Source organism: Myxine glutinosa, chromosome 12 (genome assembly GCF_964187855.1).
Source record: "Myxine glutinosa chromosome 12, kmMyxGlut1.1, whole genome shotgun sequence".
NCBI classification, from domain to species: Eukaryota; Metazoa; Chordata; class Myxini; order Myxiniformes; family Myxinidae; genus Myxine; species Myxine glutinosa.
Genome location: NC_136272.1, coordinates 2,365,318 through 2,385,850, shown reverse-complemented (window position 1 = coordinate 2,385,850; position 20,533 = coordinate 2,365,318). Strand labels below are relative to the sequence as shown.

At 44.9% G+C, this 20,533-nt stretch overlaps 1 protein-coding gene across 3 annotated transcripts in view; it reads left to right on the top strand.

Moving 5' to 3' along the window:
* Window positions 1-20,533, top strand: part of PXK (PX domain containing serine/threonine kinase like) — a 148,667-nt gene that overhangs the window by 36,845 nt on the left and 91,289 nt on the right. For all 3 annotated transcript variants that reach the window (XM_068133402.2, XM_068133403.2, XM_068133401.2), the window contains exons 6-8: window positions 10,562-10,635; window positions 16,427-16,501; window positions 16,687-16,791. In XM_068133402.2, the coding sequence (XP_067989503.2) occupies window positions 10,562-10,635; window positions 16,427-16,501; window positions 16,687-16,791 (254 nt within the window). The remainder of the gene's footprint in view (window positions 1-10,561; window positions 10,636-16,426; window positions 16,502-16,686; window positions 16,792-20,533) is intronic.

Below are 20,533 nucleotides of genomic sequence, written 5' to 3'. Positions count from 1 at the left end.
GTAGTGACGAATTTGTAAATGGGTAGATTTTGTAAATATGGGTAAGGGCAAGGGTAGTGTAGGTGACAGGGGGGTGACGTACGGTAGGGACGAGCTTTCTCACTTCGCCCTCCGTACGCATTTCGCCTTGCATTGCCTTATTGACGTGTACCCTTGTGACCTTACCCCTCGCTCAATTGTCTTTCTTTTGTCTCCCACATGACCTGTGCGCCATTGGGTGCCGAGGGGAGCGTGCGTGAGGTGGCCATTGTGCGCCCGAGATTCCCAGAACCAGCATGCATTGCGTTGATGTACCACTTTATGGACCGCTGTTCTGCGGCCAAGTACCACTTGATGGACCCCAGGTTCTGGGGCAGGGCACCTCTGTTGGAGACCGGCCATAGTGGCCAGGGAATCTTGCTTGCGGACCTCGGTAAGGTGGCACCTATGCCAAACAGGTGGACCACCCTTAGTTGGCCCCTGAGGCCCTAAATAAAAAACGAACACAAGTTGTGCTTTTTATTATTTCCAACTAGGCCGCATGAAGCCAGAAGACGTCAGGAAGAACATCGGCCCAGCAGAGAAAGAGAAGACCACCACCAGTTGTTTTGTTGTGTTTATTAAGAACCATGGTGACTGCGCACCGAGTGGCGTTTTTGGTGCTTTGTGGTGCTTTTGGGTGCTTTGGTGGTATTGGTACTGGTGCATCGATGCAATGCGTGCTGTCTCCTCCCTCCCAACAGGAATTTCTTTTTCTTGTTCCCTAAGAAAAAAAACAAAAAAAAAACACAGGTCCTGGGTTGCGTTGTAAATAAGAAATCACGTCATTGTAAATAATGCTCCCCACCGTAAATGTATAGTTTGAGAATAATTCCGTAATTCGGTTAGCTGTGGGCTTGAGTCTGTTAGACAGGGTGCAATGCAATAGGGGAACATACTTATTTGTGTTTTAAGATTGTCACACTCAGGGTCAGGTTAATTGTAGAGGGAATTACACCTACGTGTCACACTAAGTTAAAGTTTTGTAGGCCCGAGCACGGTCCTGAAGAAAGGAGGGTGCAGTGTAACGGTTTTGAGAAGTGTAACGGTTTTTTTGAGAAGTGTAACAATTTTGGAGGAAGTGTAACGAATGTAAAAAGTATGGTTATGTTATGTGTAAACACCCTCGTAATGTAAATAATGGTCGCAGCCGTCCTCCTAGTTAATTCCATGAAACTTACACGCAGGTCACGGTATATCTTTTTAAATAGTGTATTTCCTTATTCTATGTAGGCTAAATATGTGTTTCCCACTAGATTGACTTTGCATTGTATCAAACAAAATAAGCATAGGCCCTTGCAATTTCCCAAATCATCTCCGCTCTCCAAAGTTCCTTTCAAAAGGGTGCGAGTTGTGTTCAATCCCGCAAGCCGCCATTGCCCATGTGCTAATCTCGGAGAAGAAAGGCGTGTCTCCACCTCGTCATAGAGGGGAGGAGTGAGCCAGAGGGTCGCATGGCCAATCAGCACCGCGGTGAGCAAACCGGTAGGCGTGCCCTTGCAGCCGGCGGCTTGATTCCGCCCCGAGTTATAAAAGCGACTGTAAGGGACTGCTTCAGAAGATGACCTGGGAGATGAGCGAAGAGGCGACACCAAGAGGAGCGGTGAGATGCGAAACGCTCCAAGCCAAAGAGGAGAGGTACTCGGAAAGGGAACCAGCTTTGGAGAGACGCGCTGAAAGGAGGGAGACGGCTCCACCAGAAGGAGAGGAGCAGGTGTGCCGAGCCAGCGCGTGACGTCTACAGCAGCGGATACGCGACGGAGGGTTTTCCCGCCAAAAACCGCGAGGAATTGAGAGCTGCTGCCTCCGACCCTCCTCCCTCTCCAGCAATCCACCTCAAGCCCTACCTGCCTGCAATATCCCCCGTGTAAGTGTGAACGTCGTCTGTCCTACTCGTTGTCTTGGGGTTAAGTAAAATGAATAGTTTAAGCTAACGATGCACTGTGTGACTGCTTCTTCCATCCATTGCTGTAAATAATTTTGGTCGCTCTTTCTTTTTGCTTGTGTGTGTATAATAAATCTGTTCTTCCTCCGTACTCTGTCTTCTTCTCTTTTCCTTCTCTTTCGGTCGCTTTAGAGGTTTCCCGATTGAATATCTGCGGTGCGATCTGGTCAACGTCGGGTGGAATCGGGTTCTAATCGGGGAGTAACTGTTCGGACGCGGTAATACCAACCGCTCGGTAAAATAACATCTTAAAACCGCGTCTGTAACAATATATATATATATATATATATATATATGTTACGGTCCGCGGATTGGATGTTATTTACCGAGCGGAGGTAACCGCGGCCGAACAGTTGTTCCCCGTTTCTTCCCGATTCACCCAGACGTTGGCCAAATCGCGCTATGCCAAATCAATGATAGAAAGGACACGACGACTGGGAAAGATGAAACGACGCAAGGGGGGTACAGTTCTCAAGACCTCTGGAGGAGGGTATAATTACAGTGGTGGAGAAAAGGGGTAGATTACAAGGCAGAGTGAGGTAAAGACACAGAAGAGATGGGCACTTAAATACAGTCTTATCTATTCCCTGACAGACCACGGACAAACGGACAAGGTAGACTCACACGGGGATTGATGGCAGGAATGGACAGGTAGGTCGCTGGCACAAGGTGCACCTTGGCTCGGGGACAGGATAAAGCACGGTTCAAGATGCAGGGAGGTCTCACAGCGCTCGGAGGTGGTCTTGCTTGCTCCAAGCTCAGCGCGCATCTCTGACGTCACCTCTCTCTCACTGCGCATGCTCAACGGGGAGTGACACGCCCTCGGCTGGTTGGTTCCGCCCCAACTGGGGCCGGTCCGCCGCTTCCATTGGGTGCGGGGGTTACCGGGCTCCGCCCTTGATGAGGAGCCGACAGGGAGCCCCTGTTTAGTAACCCCGTCGAGCACATGTCCGATGGCGGCTCGTTGGGAAGGCCTGGTGTCCTCCCACCACTCCTACCAAGCCGGAGTGAGGACGCGCACTCCCTGCGCTCGTTGTTGTTGTTGTTGTTGTTCTTGTTGAAGAGAACTGTGAGGAAGAGCTGCGGGGAGGTATTGGGAGGTCCTAAACTTCCTAACGGTGCCATACAATCACATTCTGGTGCAACGAAGGGTCAATTCATGGAAACGAATCCTTACCTGACATAGACTAAGAATAACTAGCAAGATGTCCTATCGTTGTATACCTGAGATGCGGTGGACCTGGATGCGACATTTAATGGGGGAAATAGGGGGAGGTCGGGTCTACAGAGTGTTGTTTACAGAAAATGGGACTTGGGGATTGGGGGGATTGGAGAGAGTTGGGAAGTATTGAGGAAATAGGGGAATATTTACAAGCGGATATGGATGGATGCAAATCCCATATCCGCAACTATATATATATATATATATATATATATATATATATATATATGGGCTTATCTACGGTATTGGGACATTTGTGGCATGCCTCTATTGTTAACTGAACTGACGAAAGCACAATGATTTTTTGTCGTACAAAATATTAAATTCAGATGTGGCACACCCTGGAGAGATACCAGAGATAGTTTGGTGCAAATAAAATACTTCGTTGGATTTTTATTTCAAATGAAGTTCCATGTCCACCCTCCTACAAAAGGGTGAAAACGTGACACGCCAACATATATCAAAATAAAACATGATTAGAATCACATATGAGGTCAAGTTCTTTCCCTTATCTCTATAATAATAATTACAACATCATTAAGTAAACTTATTGCGTTTTTTTTTTTTTTTTGAAGTCTAATATTTTTTCTGAATTTTCAAAAATGTAGTGCACGTTCGTTATGGCGTCTGTCCCCGAAATTACGAACGTGAAAGATAGGTTTTCACTGATTTGTTGTTAATTTTAATTCATATTTTCAAGTTCTTACAATTATGTAGAACACCAGCTTCATTATGCTGTAGATGTTTTTTGCGTGAAAAGATGATCGTTTGCGAACAAAACGATCGTAAAATGTAGAATTGCATTCTGTCCCCGATTTTTCTACGTTCGCAACAAAATGAAAATTGGCCGTTTCAAGTTCCTGTGCGGGAAAATCTTCTTCTTCTTGCGTGATCGGATCGGTCTTGACTTCCGGGTATGTCTAAAAGGACGCCATTGTAGCACACATTTTTTTTGGTTTTAAGTTACGCCGTCAAACGCGTGATCGGTCCTCGAAGTAACGAACGCAACATCAGATACGAACGAGTATTCTGTTCTTCGTTTGCGGCAAGATTTTAAAGGTATTTGGTTTCTACACACCAACATATTGAGAAAGGTACGTATAATTGCATTTTGTGACCTATTTTAGTAACGATTTTGTACCCGAGTGTCAGTGCATTTCTCGATAGAACGCCATGTGGACAGAAACGATGTGTGTTGTGTGTGTGTGTGTACGTTTGAACGGGGACAGCCGAGCGGAGTTTGTCTTTTTTTGCGAACGTGAATGAAGTTTCTATTGTTGGTTGAAATAGCAGACGTGACTTGCTGCATCAGTCAATAGCTGATAATATGTATACCATGCAATGATTACGGTAATGAGTGGGGCGGGGGGGGGGGGGACATCTTTGAAATAATGCGATAAATCGGTTTCATTAGCAATGTAAATGATGGGGATGATTTTTACAACATCGGATGCGCATCTTACGACGCCATGGTATTGGCGTCCGCTGATTGGGCAATTCAGAGCATGCATTCCGCCATTTGTGCCGGTGTCATCGATCGCAGTGTATGCTAATCTCATCAGGTGGGTTTACCATAATTTATTCCATATACTGTGATTACGACGAAGTGAAACCGATCAGCAGCCCATCAGTATCATATAAAGCAATAAATAACGAGGCTTCAGCTTCTGAAAGCTAAAAACAAAGTGTACTTCGCTTCGCAAAGTACACTTCGCAAAGTGTACTTCAAAAAAAACAAGACAAGTTCCATGAAGAAATCAATTAATTGGGTTTTGATGGGAATGTCTGTCCCCGTTACCAACATTACTATAATTTACAAAACAACATATATAAAGGGAAAAGTTTGATTTTGTATTTCATTAAAAACATGTGGTTTTGCTTTCTTTGACAGTCTTTTCATTCAAGATACATAAAATGTGTATGGTAACATCAGTCAGATGGTATTAGTAAAGAAAGTCTGTCCCCGTTACCAACGTTACCATATGTTCAATATTATGGCAGGTAGGTTTATGCAGATCCAGTTCAACAGAAAGTCTCTCGATTTTGATAAATTTAAGGTATACATGACTGATGGATTGCAAAGCTGTATTATGATGTATTTTAAAGGTGTTCAATGAGTATTTGGTTTAAAAAAATTTAATTAATGTGGGTCAATAAGTTCAGAATATTTGTCACTGACAAAACTTTTGGTATTTCACCCCCAGGAAAAGTATGTATTTTCAACACATGGAGTTTAATCATACTGAAATGACACACTGAGACATGTCAAACTCAAAGAGGTGCTATCTCTGTATTTTTTAATTGCTATTCTTGTGCCTTTTGTCTGTCCCCGTTCGTAGCATTACCATGCCTGAAGCGTGAGCTATCTCTGCCGGCATAATTTATTATAAACAAAAAGTTATCCTTATCTTTATAGTTTTGGATAGTGTGCACTCTAAAGAATGAAATATGTAAAAATGAGAATCTGCTCATCAGCTTCATTTTTTGTCCTCCATGTAACACAAATATACCCCATTACCGTAGATAAGCCCATATATATATATATATATATATATATATATATATATATATATATATATTACTCAAAAGAAGTTAAGGGTCAAAAATATTTGTGCATATAAATATAAGCTAACGAGCTAAAATGGTGACGACTAATGACAAAATAATTATTTGATGGCTCAAGAACAGAAAACACAAAACAAAAACTTTTGATGAGACGCGAGTTTATTACCCTGATGAAAAAGAGTCAGGCAGCCCCCAAAATGATGTTCACAGAAGCTTCAGTAACTGGTGTAGCCACCGTTAGCATTCACACATTCTTGACAACGTTGGTGCATGCTGTTCATCAGGCGTTGGAAATAACGTTGAGGGATCGCTTGCCATTCTGCGACGAATCACTGAGCCAGTTGCCGGAGGTTGACGGCAGGGACGTGATGTGATCAAACTCGCCGCCCTAGTTCATCCCACGCATGCTCAATGGGTGACAAGTCAGGTGAATATGCAGGCCAATCTATGTGCTGAACGTTCTGCTGCTGCAGGAAGTCAGTCACCACCCTGGCACGATGAGGTCTTGTGTTTTCGTCCTGGAACCAAGCTCCTGGTCCAATCCGTTGCAGAAGTGGAATTACCAGAGGTTGAACAATCTCGTTGAGATAACGCTGACCAGTCAAATTTCCGTTGACGACGTACAGAGGGTTTCTGTGGTTCATGGATATCCCCGCCCACACGGCCACACCATCACACTTCCTCCTCCAAATGGTAGACGTTGAGCAATGTTGAGATCAGCAAATCTCTCTCCTTGACGACGATAAACACGAGCCCGGCCATCATTGAACTGGAGCGAGAAGCGGGACTCATCTGTGAACATTGTCTCTGCCCACTGACCTCGGTTCCACCGGATATGACGTCTGCACCAATGTTGGCGAGCCCTTCTGTGACGGTCAAGTAGCGGTGGTCGGACTGCAGGACGCCGGCATCGCAAACCTCGGTCTCGCAGACGATTCCTAATGGTCTGGTCAGACACGTTGGTGCCTCTGGCAGCTCTGAGTTGATCCCGAAGATGCCATGCGGTCACAAAGCGCTGTCTCAATGCCGTTATCAGGAAGCGGTCTTCTTGTGCTGTTGTTGATCGGGGTCTTCCAGAAGGGGGCAATTCTGAACAGCATTAGTTGTCCTGAACCTCCGCCAGAGTCTGCCGATAACGCCTTGGCTTACATTTAGACGCTGAGCCACAGTTCTCTGAGTTTGGTCATCTTGTAGCCAGCCAATGGCCCTTCCCCTGTCTTGGATGCTGAGTTGTCGTCGAACCATCTTCAAATTTCAAGGGATGATAAATGGAAAATGCTCAGCCATTTTATTGCTAAAATTGGCATGCATGGAATGACACTCGTGCAAATGGTGCATGAGGTTTCACAATGGGTGTTTCGAGGCAGTTTGTCAGTTTAGTCTGACTAGGTTCGTGCTTCAAATCCATGAAAAGGAAATCCGAGTTAACTTTAAAAGTTTCTAAAGATAAGTGCAATGATTACATGTCCCATAATAACGTGATGTATATCGTCCAAATGACAACCCATAGGGGAATATTCTAACCCTATCTGGCTTAAAAAGACATACTTACAAAAATGATCAAAAAATTTCCTTTGACCCTTAAATTCTTTTGAGTAATATATATATATATATATATATATATATATATATATATATATATATATATATATATATATATATATATATATATAGTATACATATATATATATAGTATACATATATATATATATATAATCCCTGGTGTTGGGCTAGCGGCTAGGGTGCCGGCTTAGGATCCTAGGATCCTGGGTTCTCGAATCCCGGTCGATCGCTGAATTAACGCCAGGGGGGTTGACTCAGCCTGTCATCCTTCCGAGGTCGGCAAATTGAGTACCAGTTCACTGGTAATTCCCTGTTTGTCGTTAAAGGCAGCAAAAAGGGTTGGCGTCAGGAAGGGCATCCGGCCGTAAAACATTGCTTCAAAAAGGGGACCAAAAAACAACAACAACCACGGTTCCCGAAAAAGGCCAACCCCCGCTTTGCGGGGAAAAATGGCCTCTAAAGGTGGTTTTTTTTTTGGTTTTTTTTAATACTGATAGGTGTTGGGCGTCGTGATGAATGCTGCACAAAGTCGTTCACACGCGGTTTTCTTTAAAAAAAAAACGTAATAAATGAATGCATTTTAAATCGAATTATGTTCTCTAATTCGCCGGCGCCGTTCTGGCAAAACAACCCAGCCCCTCTGCGCCGTTCTGGAGAAGCAACCTATTCCTTCGGTGACGGTCTGGCGAAACAACCCAGTCCGCCAGCAACGTTCTGGCAAAACAACCTAGTCTGTCATCCTACTTACTGTCGTTTTTATGGCATAGCCCATCGGGCAAAGCCATCAAGAACAGTGTTTGTGCCTCCGTATGTGTGTCCCCTCAAACGTATACCAATCAGAGCTGAGGATATAGTTACATGACAGGGTGATGTGATTCCGTCTGATGTCATTACGGCGTACCGCGGCTGATTTTCCACACACCGCTGTGGGTAAATTTAATCTTAACTTTTGATCAAAGCTTGTGTCCAGATCGATTGTAAATAAAACCGAGCTTAGAAGTCATTTGAAGCCAGTTTAATAAAAGCTAAACTAAAGGTGGTTTCTCTTAAGGGCAACCTTTTAAGATACATTGGGATAGATCAACTATCGGAATAACATATCACGCGAAATGGATTTTAAATTCGACACACTGTAATCGGATGAGAACAAGTCTATTATGCTCTCAAGCCAGGTGGCAGTAAGTTGGGCAACTCAAGGCTGTCTCCCTTTGAAGTCGGGCAGCTTGGCCGAGGATTATGGAGCTAGAACGGGATGTTTATAACTAATATTTGGGAAATGCGGGCCTTGGAGAATGTTGTTGTCTCAAGTACTGTCTGATGTCAGTGTTGATATCTCCAAGGCCCCTTGCCTCTGCCACCTTCCTCCTCCCAACCTCTTGCCTTGCAATTTCAAATTCACACAACCACCCCCAGGAGGTAATCAACTGAAGGCTATATAAATGATTTGTGTGCAAGGATTCGGGGAGAAATAATGAGCTGGATGACTTTGTCCTGTAACTGCTGATGTGTTTAAATATCCGTGTATACCCGATGTGATTAAAAGTCCATGCCGAGATGTTTTCTCCCTCTTCTGAAGGAAATAAATGCTTCATGTCAGCCACGACAAAATGGAGAATCATAAGTATACAATTCAACACCGCCATTTTGACTTGATATGTTCGGCATGAACGGCATACATCGAACCTGTCATATATCACAATTGCCATGCTCTACCTTGACGTTTTTCATTCAGTGTGAAAAACAAACAATCCGATTGTTAAAATGACCATCAAATATCGAAAGCATCCGCGTACGGCTCTTCCAACAAAATGGTACATATAGGCCTTTGGCGTTATGCCTCATCTTCGGACCGCTTCGGACAAATTAAGCCCAGGTCTCTTAATACAGTGGTGTATCGTTTCAGTCGTATCGTTTTTGTAATAATAATAATAATAATAATAATAATAATAATAATAATTGAGTAAATGTCACCATAACACTTTAATCCCAATGTCGTGAATGGAAAGTTAATGGATTGAAGCAGTGTATGGTTCGTGAATCAATTATATATAAGCGGTGTACGGTACTAACAACTGTGAAAATAAGGAATTACCCTCTGTTTTTTATCGTAATATTTCATTTTCGAAATAATGATCACGTAACGCTCATATTATAGTAAATCTAATCGTAACACTAATCCCTTCGTAGTGACTGCAAAGTTACTGGAGGTTAAAATATATCATCTTCTACATATTAAAGTAGCGGCAGTTTTGTGTCCGTTATGTCATTATGTCTATGATGTCATTACGATGGCTGACTCTACCTACTGGCATTTTAAAATTACGAGTACACCTGCTCACTACGGTAGCTGTAGGAAGTGTCATTCCTCTTTGGGGTATATAGATTACAGTCGATCTATGGTCGGGTCTCAAGAACATTGGGTGTGTGAGCATTTACCAAGTTTCTTGTGGAGAGATCGCCAAGTGGTTTAAGCATTCGAGCAAGTACTCCATTCAAAACCGTTAAGGAACTGCTGGCTTGGCAAGCGTTAGCTAGCTGCTTGGTAAATGAGCACATCTCAACCCTTGTTGGGTACATAGATTGCAGTAGATCTTTGCTCAGTTCTACTAGTAAAACCTACCTCATGGATGTCGGGATTCCTCCAAATTTTTGTTTCATGCTATAAACAGCATTAGCGACTGCTTAAAAAGCTAATATGTTTGCGGTTTATAATATATTACAAGCCTGGCTACGCCGCTGTTGGACTTCTAGTTTTTGTTTTTTAAAATATAACTGGAATTCTTGAATGTGGAATTTTTGGATTTTCTTCCCCTTCATTCATCATTTAATTTTTTTTTCCTGCACAGAAAATGTTTTGTTTTCTCGATTTTTTTTTCTGTCATTGATAAATCCTCTAGACTTGAATGCGTTTGGATATCTTGATAAAACGAATTTTGATGCTTGTTGAGTGGCATGATTTTTCTCTAAAAATTATCAAAGTAATTTTGGATAGCTGGGTTACTTTTTTTGAATGTTGTTACAACATTTTGATCAAATTTCAAGAAGATGGTGAACTTTTTCTTTTCATTAAATTTTGGGGAAGGGAGATCGTTATTTTTCCATATTAATGACCCTTTAAATTTGTTGTTGAAAAATTGACATTCTCCCTTTGTACCGACTTATGTTATGATTGAGGGTGGAACTGATTCTGCTTTGTACATTTGATTTAGCTTGGGTTCCCTAAACATTCATATGACTTCTTTCTTGAGGCTGGCGCATCAGGAAGCGATTCTTTCTCTTGCGACCGAAGGATCAACCGAAGGCCAGGCTACTCCTCAGTTGGGTGAGTACATTCTCTTCTGATGTTTATTGAAAATCATTTCAAAATAACATTGACATCAATCGTTTAAAGACTTTTAAACACATAAATAAATTGATTCTGGTGTTTACCACCATTTTCTCCAGCAGCTATTATGTCACCCTGTCTAACGCGTTATATTCGATTTTTGTGCCTGTTATTTGTGTCCTTTATGGCATCTTTAACTCTGAGTACGGGATTTTTTTTTTGATAAAAATACCCCCGGTGCAGGATTAATTTGGCATTTTGGTACGGGAATGCAACCACGTACTGACGATCTATTTATAGGTATTTGTAGTCGATGACGTGTAGTAACGTCATCCGTACACAAAACCTTTTCGCGGGTTGCGGCACTGGACGTCATCCGTACTCAAAAGGTTAAAAACAGTATGTTTCCTGTTTGGAATGATTTTTTATTTTCTTTGATTGGCAGGCAGGCAGAATAAAAATATCTTGCTCCTCTCTGCGCATGCGTGTTCGGACAAATTCAGAGCCAATGTTCAGGAAATACGGCAAACTTGTCTTCCCATTCATGTTAAAAATATAATATTCTCCCCCCCTCACCTTCAAAAGTCCCCCATCATCCCTCTTCCACAAAGTCGCCTCCTCCCTTCTGCCTCTCCCTTCCAACTCATACTTCTACATCCTCCAACCTTCCACTTCACTCTGCCACCCCTCAAACAACTCCTCACTGTTCCTCATCCCATCACCATCAAACCTTTTGTCCTCCTCATCCTTCCCTTTCTCCCAGCACTCATGCAATCTCCGACACACTGTCAACAGCTCTTCGCACCTCCCCCTCTCCTTCCTCATCTTTCCCTCCCCCTCCCCTGTCCTGTATTCAATGCACCCACTCCCTCTTACTTAACGAAATGGACCTCAAACATCTGGGGCCTTTACTCAAACCTGACTGATCTCTCCATACAGGTGGCTTCTGACTCTCCATACAGGTTGCTTCTGACATATGACAAACCAGGCTAGATCTGCTCAACATAAACTTTCCTCCTTCAAGATTTCTCTGATTCCTCAATATCTCTCCCTGATTACTCCCTCCTCCGGCGTGATAGATGTGAGCCTCATCCTGGTGGTGGAATTGCTATCTTTATCAAAAACTCTCTTCCTCACTCCCTGCACTGCCCTGCCTCCACCCCACCCCCAGGAGCACCTCTGGCTATGGCTTCCCCTCCGCTCCCTTTTTGTTCATATGTGTGTTTCACTGTTCACCAAACAGTGATAACTCCATTTACATCTCGCTGTTTGACAACATGGACCAACTTCTATCCACTCATCCCAACTCTCTCTTCCTCATATGTGGCGACTTCAACTGTCATCATGCCAGCTGGCTGGGTGTGTGTACCCCTCTCACCAGCCATGACACCTCAGCAAAGGACTTCTGCGACTCATTGGGACTGATGCAATCTGTCAATTTCCCGACCCGGATCTCAGTCAATGGTGTATCTTCTCTCCTCGACTTGGTTATGACGAACTTCCCTGCAAATGTCTGCTGCTCGTCTTCTGCTCCAATCGGTTCTTCTGATCATTTCCTTATTGAAGTGGACATCTCTCTGGCCATTCTCAGCGTCGATGAGTCTGGCATTTCACTCAGGTCGACTGGCACGGTCTTCGAGTAGCCATCAATCATATGGACTGGTCTTCCATCTCGACTGTCTCTGATCAATTCATCCTGGGAAGTCTTCCAAAGTAAACTGCTCTCTCTCTCATGCACAGATTTATCCTATCTCGTCTTCAGTTGTCATACCCTTCCTCCCGTCCATGGTACACTGAATCTTGTGGTGAGGCAGTTGCCCTGAAGCAACTTGCCTTCACCTCATGGAAGGCAAATCTAACTGAAGGTAAATATCAGTTACTTCCACAAAGCTCTGAACAAGTTTGTGTCTACCCTCAGGAAAGCCAGAAAACGATCTCTCTACTCAAGACTGAGCTCTCAAACCTGTCTCCCTCCTCCAAATCCTGGTGTCGTCTGGTCAAATCTGTTCTGGTGTTTGTTCCCCCTCCATCCCCTCCATTACCTCAAACGGCTACACAGCTGACGCTGCACGTCAAAAAGGTGAATGCCTCAAAATCTTGTGTCCCAAACCCATCTCTGTACCCACCTTACCCAATCGAACCCAGCTGCTCCTGGACTCTGTGTCCTTATTTCCTGACAAGGTGGAGAAGTGTCTGTCAAACCTCGACTCTGATTCTGCAATTGGACCAGATGGCATTAGCCCACGCGTCCTAAAATCCTGCTCTGCCGCTCGATCTCACCCTCTTTCTATTCTCTTCAGTCTCTTTTGCTCAAGGTCATCTGCCATCTGATTGGAAAACAGCCAACATTTTTGCTTTACACAAAAAATGTGCAAAAACAGATCCTTGCAACTGTAGACCTATCAGCATGCTCCCAATAAACTGAAAGGTCATGGAATCAATTATCGCTTCAGATTTTTAATCTTTCCTCTTCTCCAATGGCTTGATCTCGGATCATCAATTTGGATTCAGATCAGGTCACTCTACCCTGGACATGCTGCTTCTGCTGTCTCAACAATGGATGGAGGTCCTCAATGCCAAACAAGAAATCTCCTTTGACATATCTCGTTCTTCGATACGGTCTGACACCCTGCTCCTTCTGTGGTATCCATGGAAATCTCCACACGTGGCTCGTGGACTTCCTCTCTGGTAGCAGTCAACGTGTGGCTCGAAATGGAATTCTCTCATCTCCACCATGTTCAGGCTGGAGTTTCTCAAGGCAGCGTTCTGGGCCTTGTGCTTTTTCTGGACTTCATCAATGATCTCTCTGACTCTGGGAAATCCTCTTTCTCTTTTTGCTGATGACTCCACTCTCTGCCACTCCATACCTCAACCCTCAACCCTCAGATCGGCAGTCTGCAGTCTCCTCGCTCTCTGCAGACCTGGACAAAATCACAAACTGGTCAAACATGTGGAACATGTCTTTCCATCCTGACAAACTCACACTTGCAATGTCTCTGAAAAGACCGTCTGGAAAACCCTCCCATCTACTTTCTCAACAATCCTCTCCCAGAAGTTCTGTCACTCGAGCTTTTGGGTCTCACTATCTGCCATGATCTTTCCGGGCAAAACCACATTTCCAAGCTGGCCTCCAAAGCCAGTGACCGACTGGGCATCCTCCGCCGTGCGAAGTCCTTTCTTGGCACAACTGAGCTCTTCGCCACATGCAAAAATTTCTTCCGCAGCTTGATATAGTACTGCTGTTTTCTCTGGGCTGGTGCACCTGCCTCACACCTTTCTCCGCTTCACGCTGTTGAAACCAAAGCTTTCAGGATCATTGGTATCTCCTGTGATGAAGCCGATTCTGAGGGCCTTTCTCTCTCTCTCTCTCCCACCGCAGGCAGGTTGGTGGTATTTGTCTTCTACCGACTCCTCTCCGGCTTAGCTCCCCCAGCTCTGTCTGTGCTCTGTCCCCCAAATATTCCTTGAGGACGCACAAGATTTGCCAGAAACCCTCTTGTGGTTAACCTGCCAAAATCGAGACTCTCGGCTCACCTCTCTTTCATTCCTCTTTTCTCCTGCCTCTGGAACAAACTACCACACTCTCTTCAATCCCACTCCTCAGTCCAGGTCTATAAAACAGCTGTTCACCACCATCTCTTATCTTCCCCCATCCAAAACCGTGATCTTTTCTACCCCCATTAATACACCCCAAATCCACCTCTTTCAATGCCCGACTTCATTCCTGAAATCCCAAGTTCTCTCACTATTAGGTTTTATGTGTCCGTTTATGGTTTTTTTGTTTAATGTATTAGCTCTTACACGAGGCTCGATCCTCGATCTTGTATACAAAATGTATAAATAAATAAAATACTTTACTGTTCTCCAAGGAAATCCCTGGTGTTGGGCTAGCGGCTAGGGTGCCGGCTTAGGATCCTAGGATCCTGGGTTCGAATCTCGGTCGATCGCTGAATTAACGCCAGGGGGGTTGACTCAGCCTGTCATCCTTCCGAGGTCGGCTAATTTGAGTACCAGTTCACTGGTAATTCCCTGTTTGTCGTTAAAGGCGGCAAAAAGGGTTGGCGTCAGGAAGGGCATCCGGCCGTAAAACATTGCTTCAAAAAGGGGACCAAAAAACAACAACTACCACGGTCCCCGAAAAGGCCAACCCCCGCTTTGCGGGGAAAAATGGCCTCTAAACGGTGGTTACTGTTCTCCAAGGAGCTTCAATTGGGCCAAAATAATGGCAGCTCACGTACATGGAAACAGATGGCTCAAACAGGTTTCTTACATTTTAAAAGCTTTATTTTAAAATTAAACAGGGAAGAGAGTAACGAGAGTCTGCAAACAAACGGAATGAACCAAGCGAGTCAAATGGCAAATAATCCAAAGAGGTAAATGGGAATATTCAAACTTATATGTAAAATGATTGGAAATAAAACAATTCCGAACCAACTCGGCACCACAGATCACACAACAATTGTATTTCCCTTATGTGATGCACACATTTCCCTTGTAGACTTCCCTTATGTGATGCACTGAGTGGGCGCCCGACTCAAAATAGACCACTTCGAGAACCAGGTGCACGACCATAGAGACCAAGAGCTAAAATGAGCGACCTCCTCCACCAGGCTTCGTGGGCCCTTTTTTCCTCTAAGCAAGGCCTCCTGGGGTCCCCTCCATCCTCTTCCTCTACGCTCCACCAGCACAGGGTGAACCCAGCTTGGGTCAATCCAAGAGACAAAGCCACACTTGGTCCACTCCAAAACTCTGTGATCAGTTTGCCTGTCCTCTTTCCAAACAAGGCTTTTGTGATTTTCCTTCTCAGCAACCAGGCCTCTTCTTCTTCGTCTCCAGGACTCTCCTGATCCTTCCATAAGCATGGTCTCTCCTTCTCCTCCTCGGTGGAGTCCTCTGCTCTGGCCATCCTTCCCATGGGGGCAGTGCCTATAAAAATAATTGCAGGATGACACTTCCCGTCTTCACAGCACTTTACACCACCATGGCTCACACACACTGGCCAGAAAGATGTATGATGGCCAGACAGATGTGGGCCTCTCTCATAAGAGGTTCTCACCTGCAAGTCCCACCTATCACATGAGGTTTTCATGCCCACATAATAAGGTCTACCCTGTCTATAAATTGCACATGCTGCCTCCTCAGCGTCACATTTCACAAATGACTTAACCTATTACATGTCAATCTAACCACTACTCAAAACACACGGACCATTCTACACTTACCATGGTCAGGCTATGGGTCCCCACCCCCTTTCGTCCTAACAATATAATACCCTATATACCTCGTATAACATCCTGTATCTCTAATATTTGATTTAAATAAGCAGTTCCTCGATCATGCACTGATAAGACAGACAGACGGACATTAACCAATTGCTCCACCCCGGTTTTCACTTTGCGTGCGCGGGGTAATAAGCTTTCCAACGGTACCTTTTTATTCTATGACAGCAGGAACTCTTTTGAATAAAGCGTGACGGACACGCTGCCGGATGTTTTTTCCTTTTAATAATTAATTATCTCTCCAACAAGGCAGCCAAAACTATTTAATTGTTGAACATTTTATAGAAACAATTATTGGAAGAGGAAGAATGGAACTGGCAGAATAGTTTGCAGTGGGAAATCGCCATTTGAGTTTTGATTTCTGTTGACGATTGAATGACGTATTTGTACCAGGTGGTGCTTTAACTTTATCGCTCATTTGATATTGCTATTGTGTACCTTTTCAATGGCGGTGTGGTTTTATTTGTTGTTAGTTTGTTTGTGACAGGCAGAAGTTATTTTTGTGACAGGCAGAAGTTGGACCTGACAGCTACCTTTCTCAGAAAGATCTTCAAGCAGCTCTGAAGCTTCTCCCTAATATTTCGGTATTGACACAGAACCATCACATGACTCAACAACACGTTTCCATAATGCTCCTGCACCGATCCACGTTATGACGGTGTATGGTTTGTCACTGTTGAGTGTTTAAAATCAATTAATAAGCTTGATATTTTGTTCAACCTAGCTCAGAGACCATGACTATCTCACCAGACTTCCTTCTATTCCTCAGCACCCACATCTGCAGCCAATCATCTTGGTTGAAGGTGGTGATAAATCTGCATTACTTGTGCAGCCGTTCAATGAGGCTGGATCATTGCGGGACCTTCTCTGCAAGGTTAGGCCATTTTAAAACTAATGATGTTCTACTAATGAATTGGTACTTGGATTGCAATTGTTAATGTGGCCTTTTATTTTAGAACACTCTAGATAGTCACGTGATATCGTGGCTGTGTTGTTTGACAGCTGACTGTCAGGTTTTCATGCCATGTGTCGTACATCTATCTTGAGAATTGACATGTGTGGTGCACAAAATCGTCACCAATCTTGAGGTAAAGTTGTGACAGTTTTACAATGTCACCACACGCTTGTGGGTGTCAGTTTTACAATGTCACCACACGCTTGTGGGTGGCAGTTTTACAATGTCACCACATGCTCGTGGGTGGCAGTTTTACAATGTCACCACATGATTTTGGTTGGCAGTTTTACAATGTCACCACACGCTTGTGTGTGGCATTTTTACAATGTCACCACATGCTCGTGGGTGGAAATTTTACAATGTCACCACACGATTTTGGGTGGCAATTTTACAATGTCACCACATGCTTGTGGGTGGCACTTTTACAATGTCACCACACGATTTTGGGTGGCAATTTTACAATGTCACCACATGCTTGTGGGTGGCACTTTTACAATGTCACCACACGCTTGTGAGTGGCAGTTTTACAATGTCACCACACGCTTGTGGGTGGCAGTTTTACAATGTCACCACACACTTGTGGGTGGCAGTTTTACAATGTCACCACATGCTCGTGGGTGGCAGTTTTACAATGTCACCACATGATTTTGGTTGGCAGTTTTACAATGGCACCACATTATTTTGGTTGGCAGTTTTACAATGTCACCACATGCTCGTGGGTGGCACTTTTACAATGTCACCACACACTTGTGGGTGGCAGTTTTCAACACCCTTGGGTAAAGCTCTTACAATTGTGAGTTCAGAGAATTTCACAGGTTGAGCACATACCTGATTTCCTAATCCTCTTAAATGGTTTAACTTTGAGCCTCATTCCATAACACCACCTTGATAATTATTATCAACCCAACACTTTCATACTGGCATACAACAAGAATGACCACACTGTGGTCATAATTTGTGACTGTGGTCATAACCTGTCATAACCTAATGCATGTCATGTGATTTCCCCTCTGCGTAGACCGTTAATGTTAAGCGTTAATGTGAGACGACGATCGAATGCGGATTTCATTTTATATGCGTGGGAGGAAGGGGGAAGAAGAAGAAGCGGAAAGCTTTTACCTGACACGATCTCGCGGGGCACAGCGCACAGCTGTAAGGACGAAGGACGGGAACAGTGGTGAGTTTGAGGTGAAGGTGGGAGTGCATCAAGGGTCGGTACTAAGTCCACTACTATTTGTAGCTGTGATGGAGGTGCTGGCTCAGAACGTAAAGGAGGGTTTACTGTGGGAGTTGTTGTGTGCAGATGATCTGGTGTTGATTGCGGAAAGTATGGATGGACTGAAGGAAAAGATGAACATGTGGAAGGAATGTATGGAGACAAAAGGTCTGAAGGTGAATATCGGAAAGATGAAGGTGATGGCAAGTGGTAAAGCATGTGGTGAGGTGGAAAGAACTGGGAAGTGGCCCTGTGCTGTGTGCAGTAAGGGTGTCGGAGAGAACTCCATTCAATGCACACTGTGCGCTGAGTGGGTTCATCAAAAATGTAGTGGTCTGAGAGGGTCATTAACCAGTGTGGCAGCTACATTCAAATGTAAGGTGTGCGCAGAGCGAGCTGCAGATGGAGGAAATGTTGAGTTGGATCTTGGAGACGGCGTGAAGCTGGAAGGTGAAAACATTTTGCTACCTCGGAGACATGCTGAATGGAGAAGGTGGATCAGACTCAGCAACGGTTGCTGGAGTGAGATGTGCATGGAAGAAGTTTCGGGAACTGAGTGGCATGCTGATAAGGAGGGGAGTGTCGTTGAAGCTGAAGGGAAAGGTGTATGCTGCATGTGTGAAGTGTTATGATTTATGGGAGCGAGGCATGGGTAATGAACGTAGAGCAGCAACGAAGGTTGGAAAGGGTGGAAATGCGAATGGTTCGATGGATGTGCGGAGTATCGTTGAGAGAGAGGAAGACAAATGATGAATTGCGAAAAATGATGGGAATAGAGCCTGTGATTGATGCTGTGAAGAGGAACAGGTTGAGATGGTTTGGTCATGTGTTGAGGAAGGATGAAAGTGACTGGTTGAGAAGAGTGATGGAAATGAATGTAGAAGGAAGTAGAGGACGGGGAAGACCGAGAAAGACTTGGCTAAAGATGGTGGAAGAAGAAATGCGGGCAAGGGGGTTAACAAGGGGAGATGCAGAAAATAGGGCAAGATGGAGAAGATTGTCATGGGGACCGCAAGGCTAACCCCCGCTCTAGCAGGGAAAATGGCCTTAAAATGCATGTTGTTGTTGTTGTTGTTGTTGTTGTTGTTGTTGTTGATCTCGCCGGGCAGTCTTCAAACTGCAGGAAATAAACTCAAACAACAACGGCTTTTATGTACAAAAATAATCGCATTTATTTTACGGAACACGAGAACAAGAACGCGACGGTAAATAAATAATGTTCCTAAAATGGAGCGCTGCTACGCACAGACTGAGAACACGGACAAATGGGGAGGCTGACTGGATAAAATAAATAGTGCGAGTTATCGTGCACTCAGCTCAACTGCTTGAACTTTGTCAGGAGCAGTGTCGGCCCCAAACTCGCCGTCCGGACATGGCTCCGTGTGCGCCAAAACGCTTGGGCGCCAAGTAGGCCTCGACTCGCCCTTGTTCGCTTGGCCCCGATGAAGGCCTCCCACGTGAGGCAAACGAGCGTGCAGCCCGCTCCCCAGCCATGTCCTTCCTCACGAACGTGGCACGGAAACCGCAGCTCTTCGTTCTTGGTGCTCTGTCTTTTTACGAACACCCCGCATGCAATCTCTCCTTGGTTCGGAACCACAGGTCATGTCCCGCACACAGTCGCTCGCCAATGCATCGTTTCTGCCTGGCAAAACTGCCGCTCTCCCTCTGTAAAACTCGGCACATCTCCCGGTGGCGTCTCCGATCGCTGCCTGGAGCCCGCTGTCCCGGTATCGTTTTCTCGCGAGGTCCGGAACGGGGGACACGAGCCGAGGGCAGAGGACAGTGTCAGGAAGGTAGCAAGAGGAGGAGGGAAGAGGGTTGCACGAGGAAGAAAAGGGAAGACAGGGCAGGCAGAACGTCCAAGTGCAAGAGGCAGTCCAAAACGAGAGAACAAACGGGGACGTCGACGCTGACAAAGCCAAATTGCGACCGCTCGCTACGGGATCCAGCACGAGAAGGGGAAAATGTTGGCTCGCGGTTCGTGGTGTGGCTCGTCGTCCGACGTCACCGGCCCTCCCTCGACCAATCTTTTGCAAGGTGGGCGTGGCCACAGCCTGCCTGAGCAATGAGTGTTGCAATGCCAGCTGGTGATGTGGCTGGCTGTAGCTGCATCGGCGGTGCCCCGAACTGGCTTTCCGTGAGTTTTATTATAAAGGGGGACTTGATTAATGTGTGTGCTAATGGGGATGGATTCCTTTGTACGTTGCCATACGGGACAATGGGATGATCACAGAGGGAACGACACACTGGGGAATTACCATAAGCCCGACAACTACTTAACACGCCCTGCCTCCTCGTGGCGGGGACACATATCCAACTTATCCGACATCCGGGCTGGACAGGTCCTCTACTTATTTACATCGAGATGGTTCTTGCTACCCCCGATCATCGGAGCACCTACTTATGCAGATCTACCTAAATCTATATAATCCCACTACCCCACCG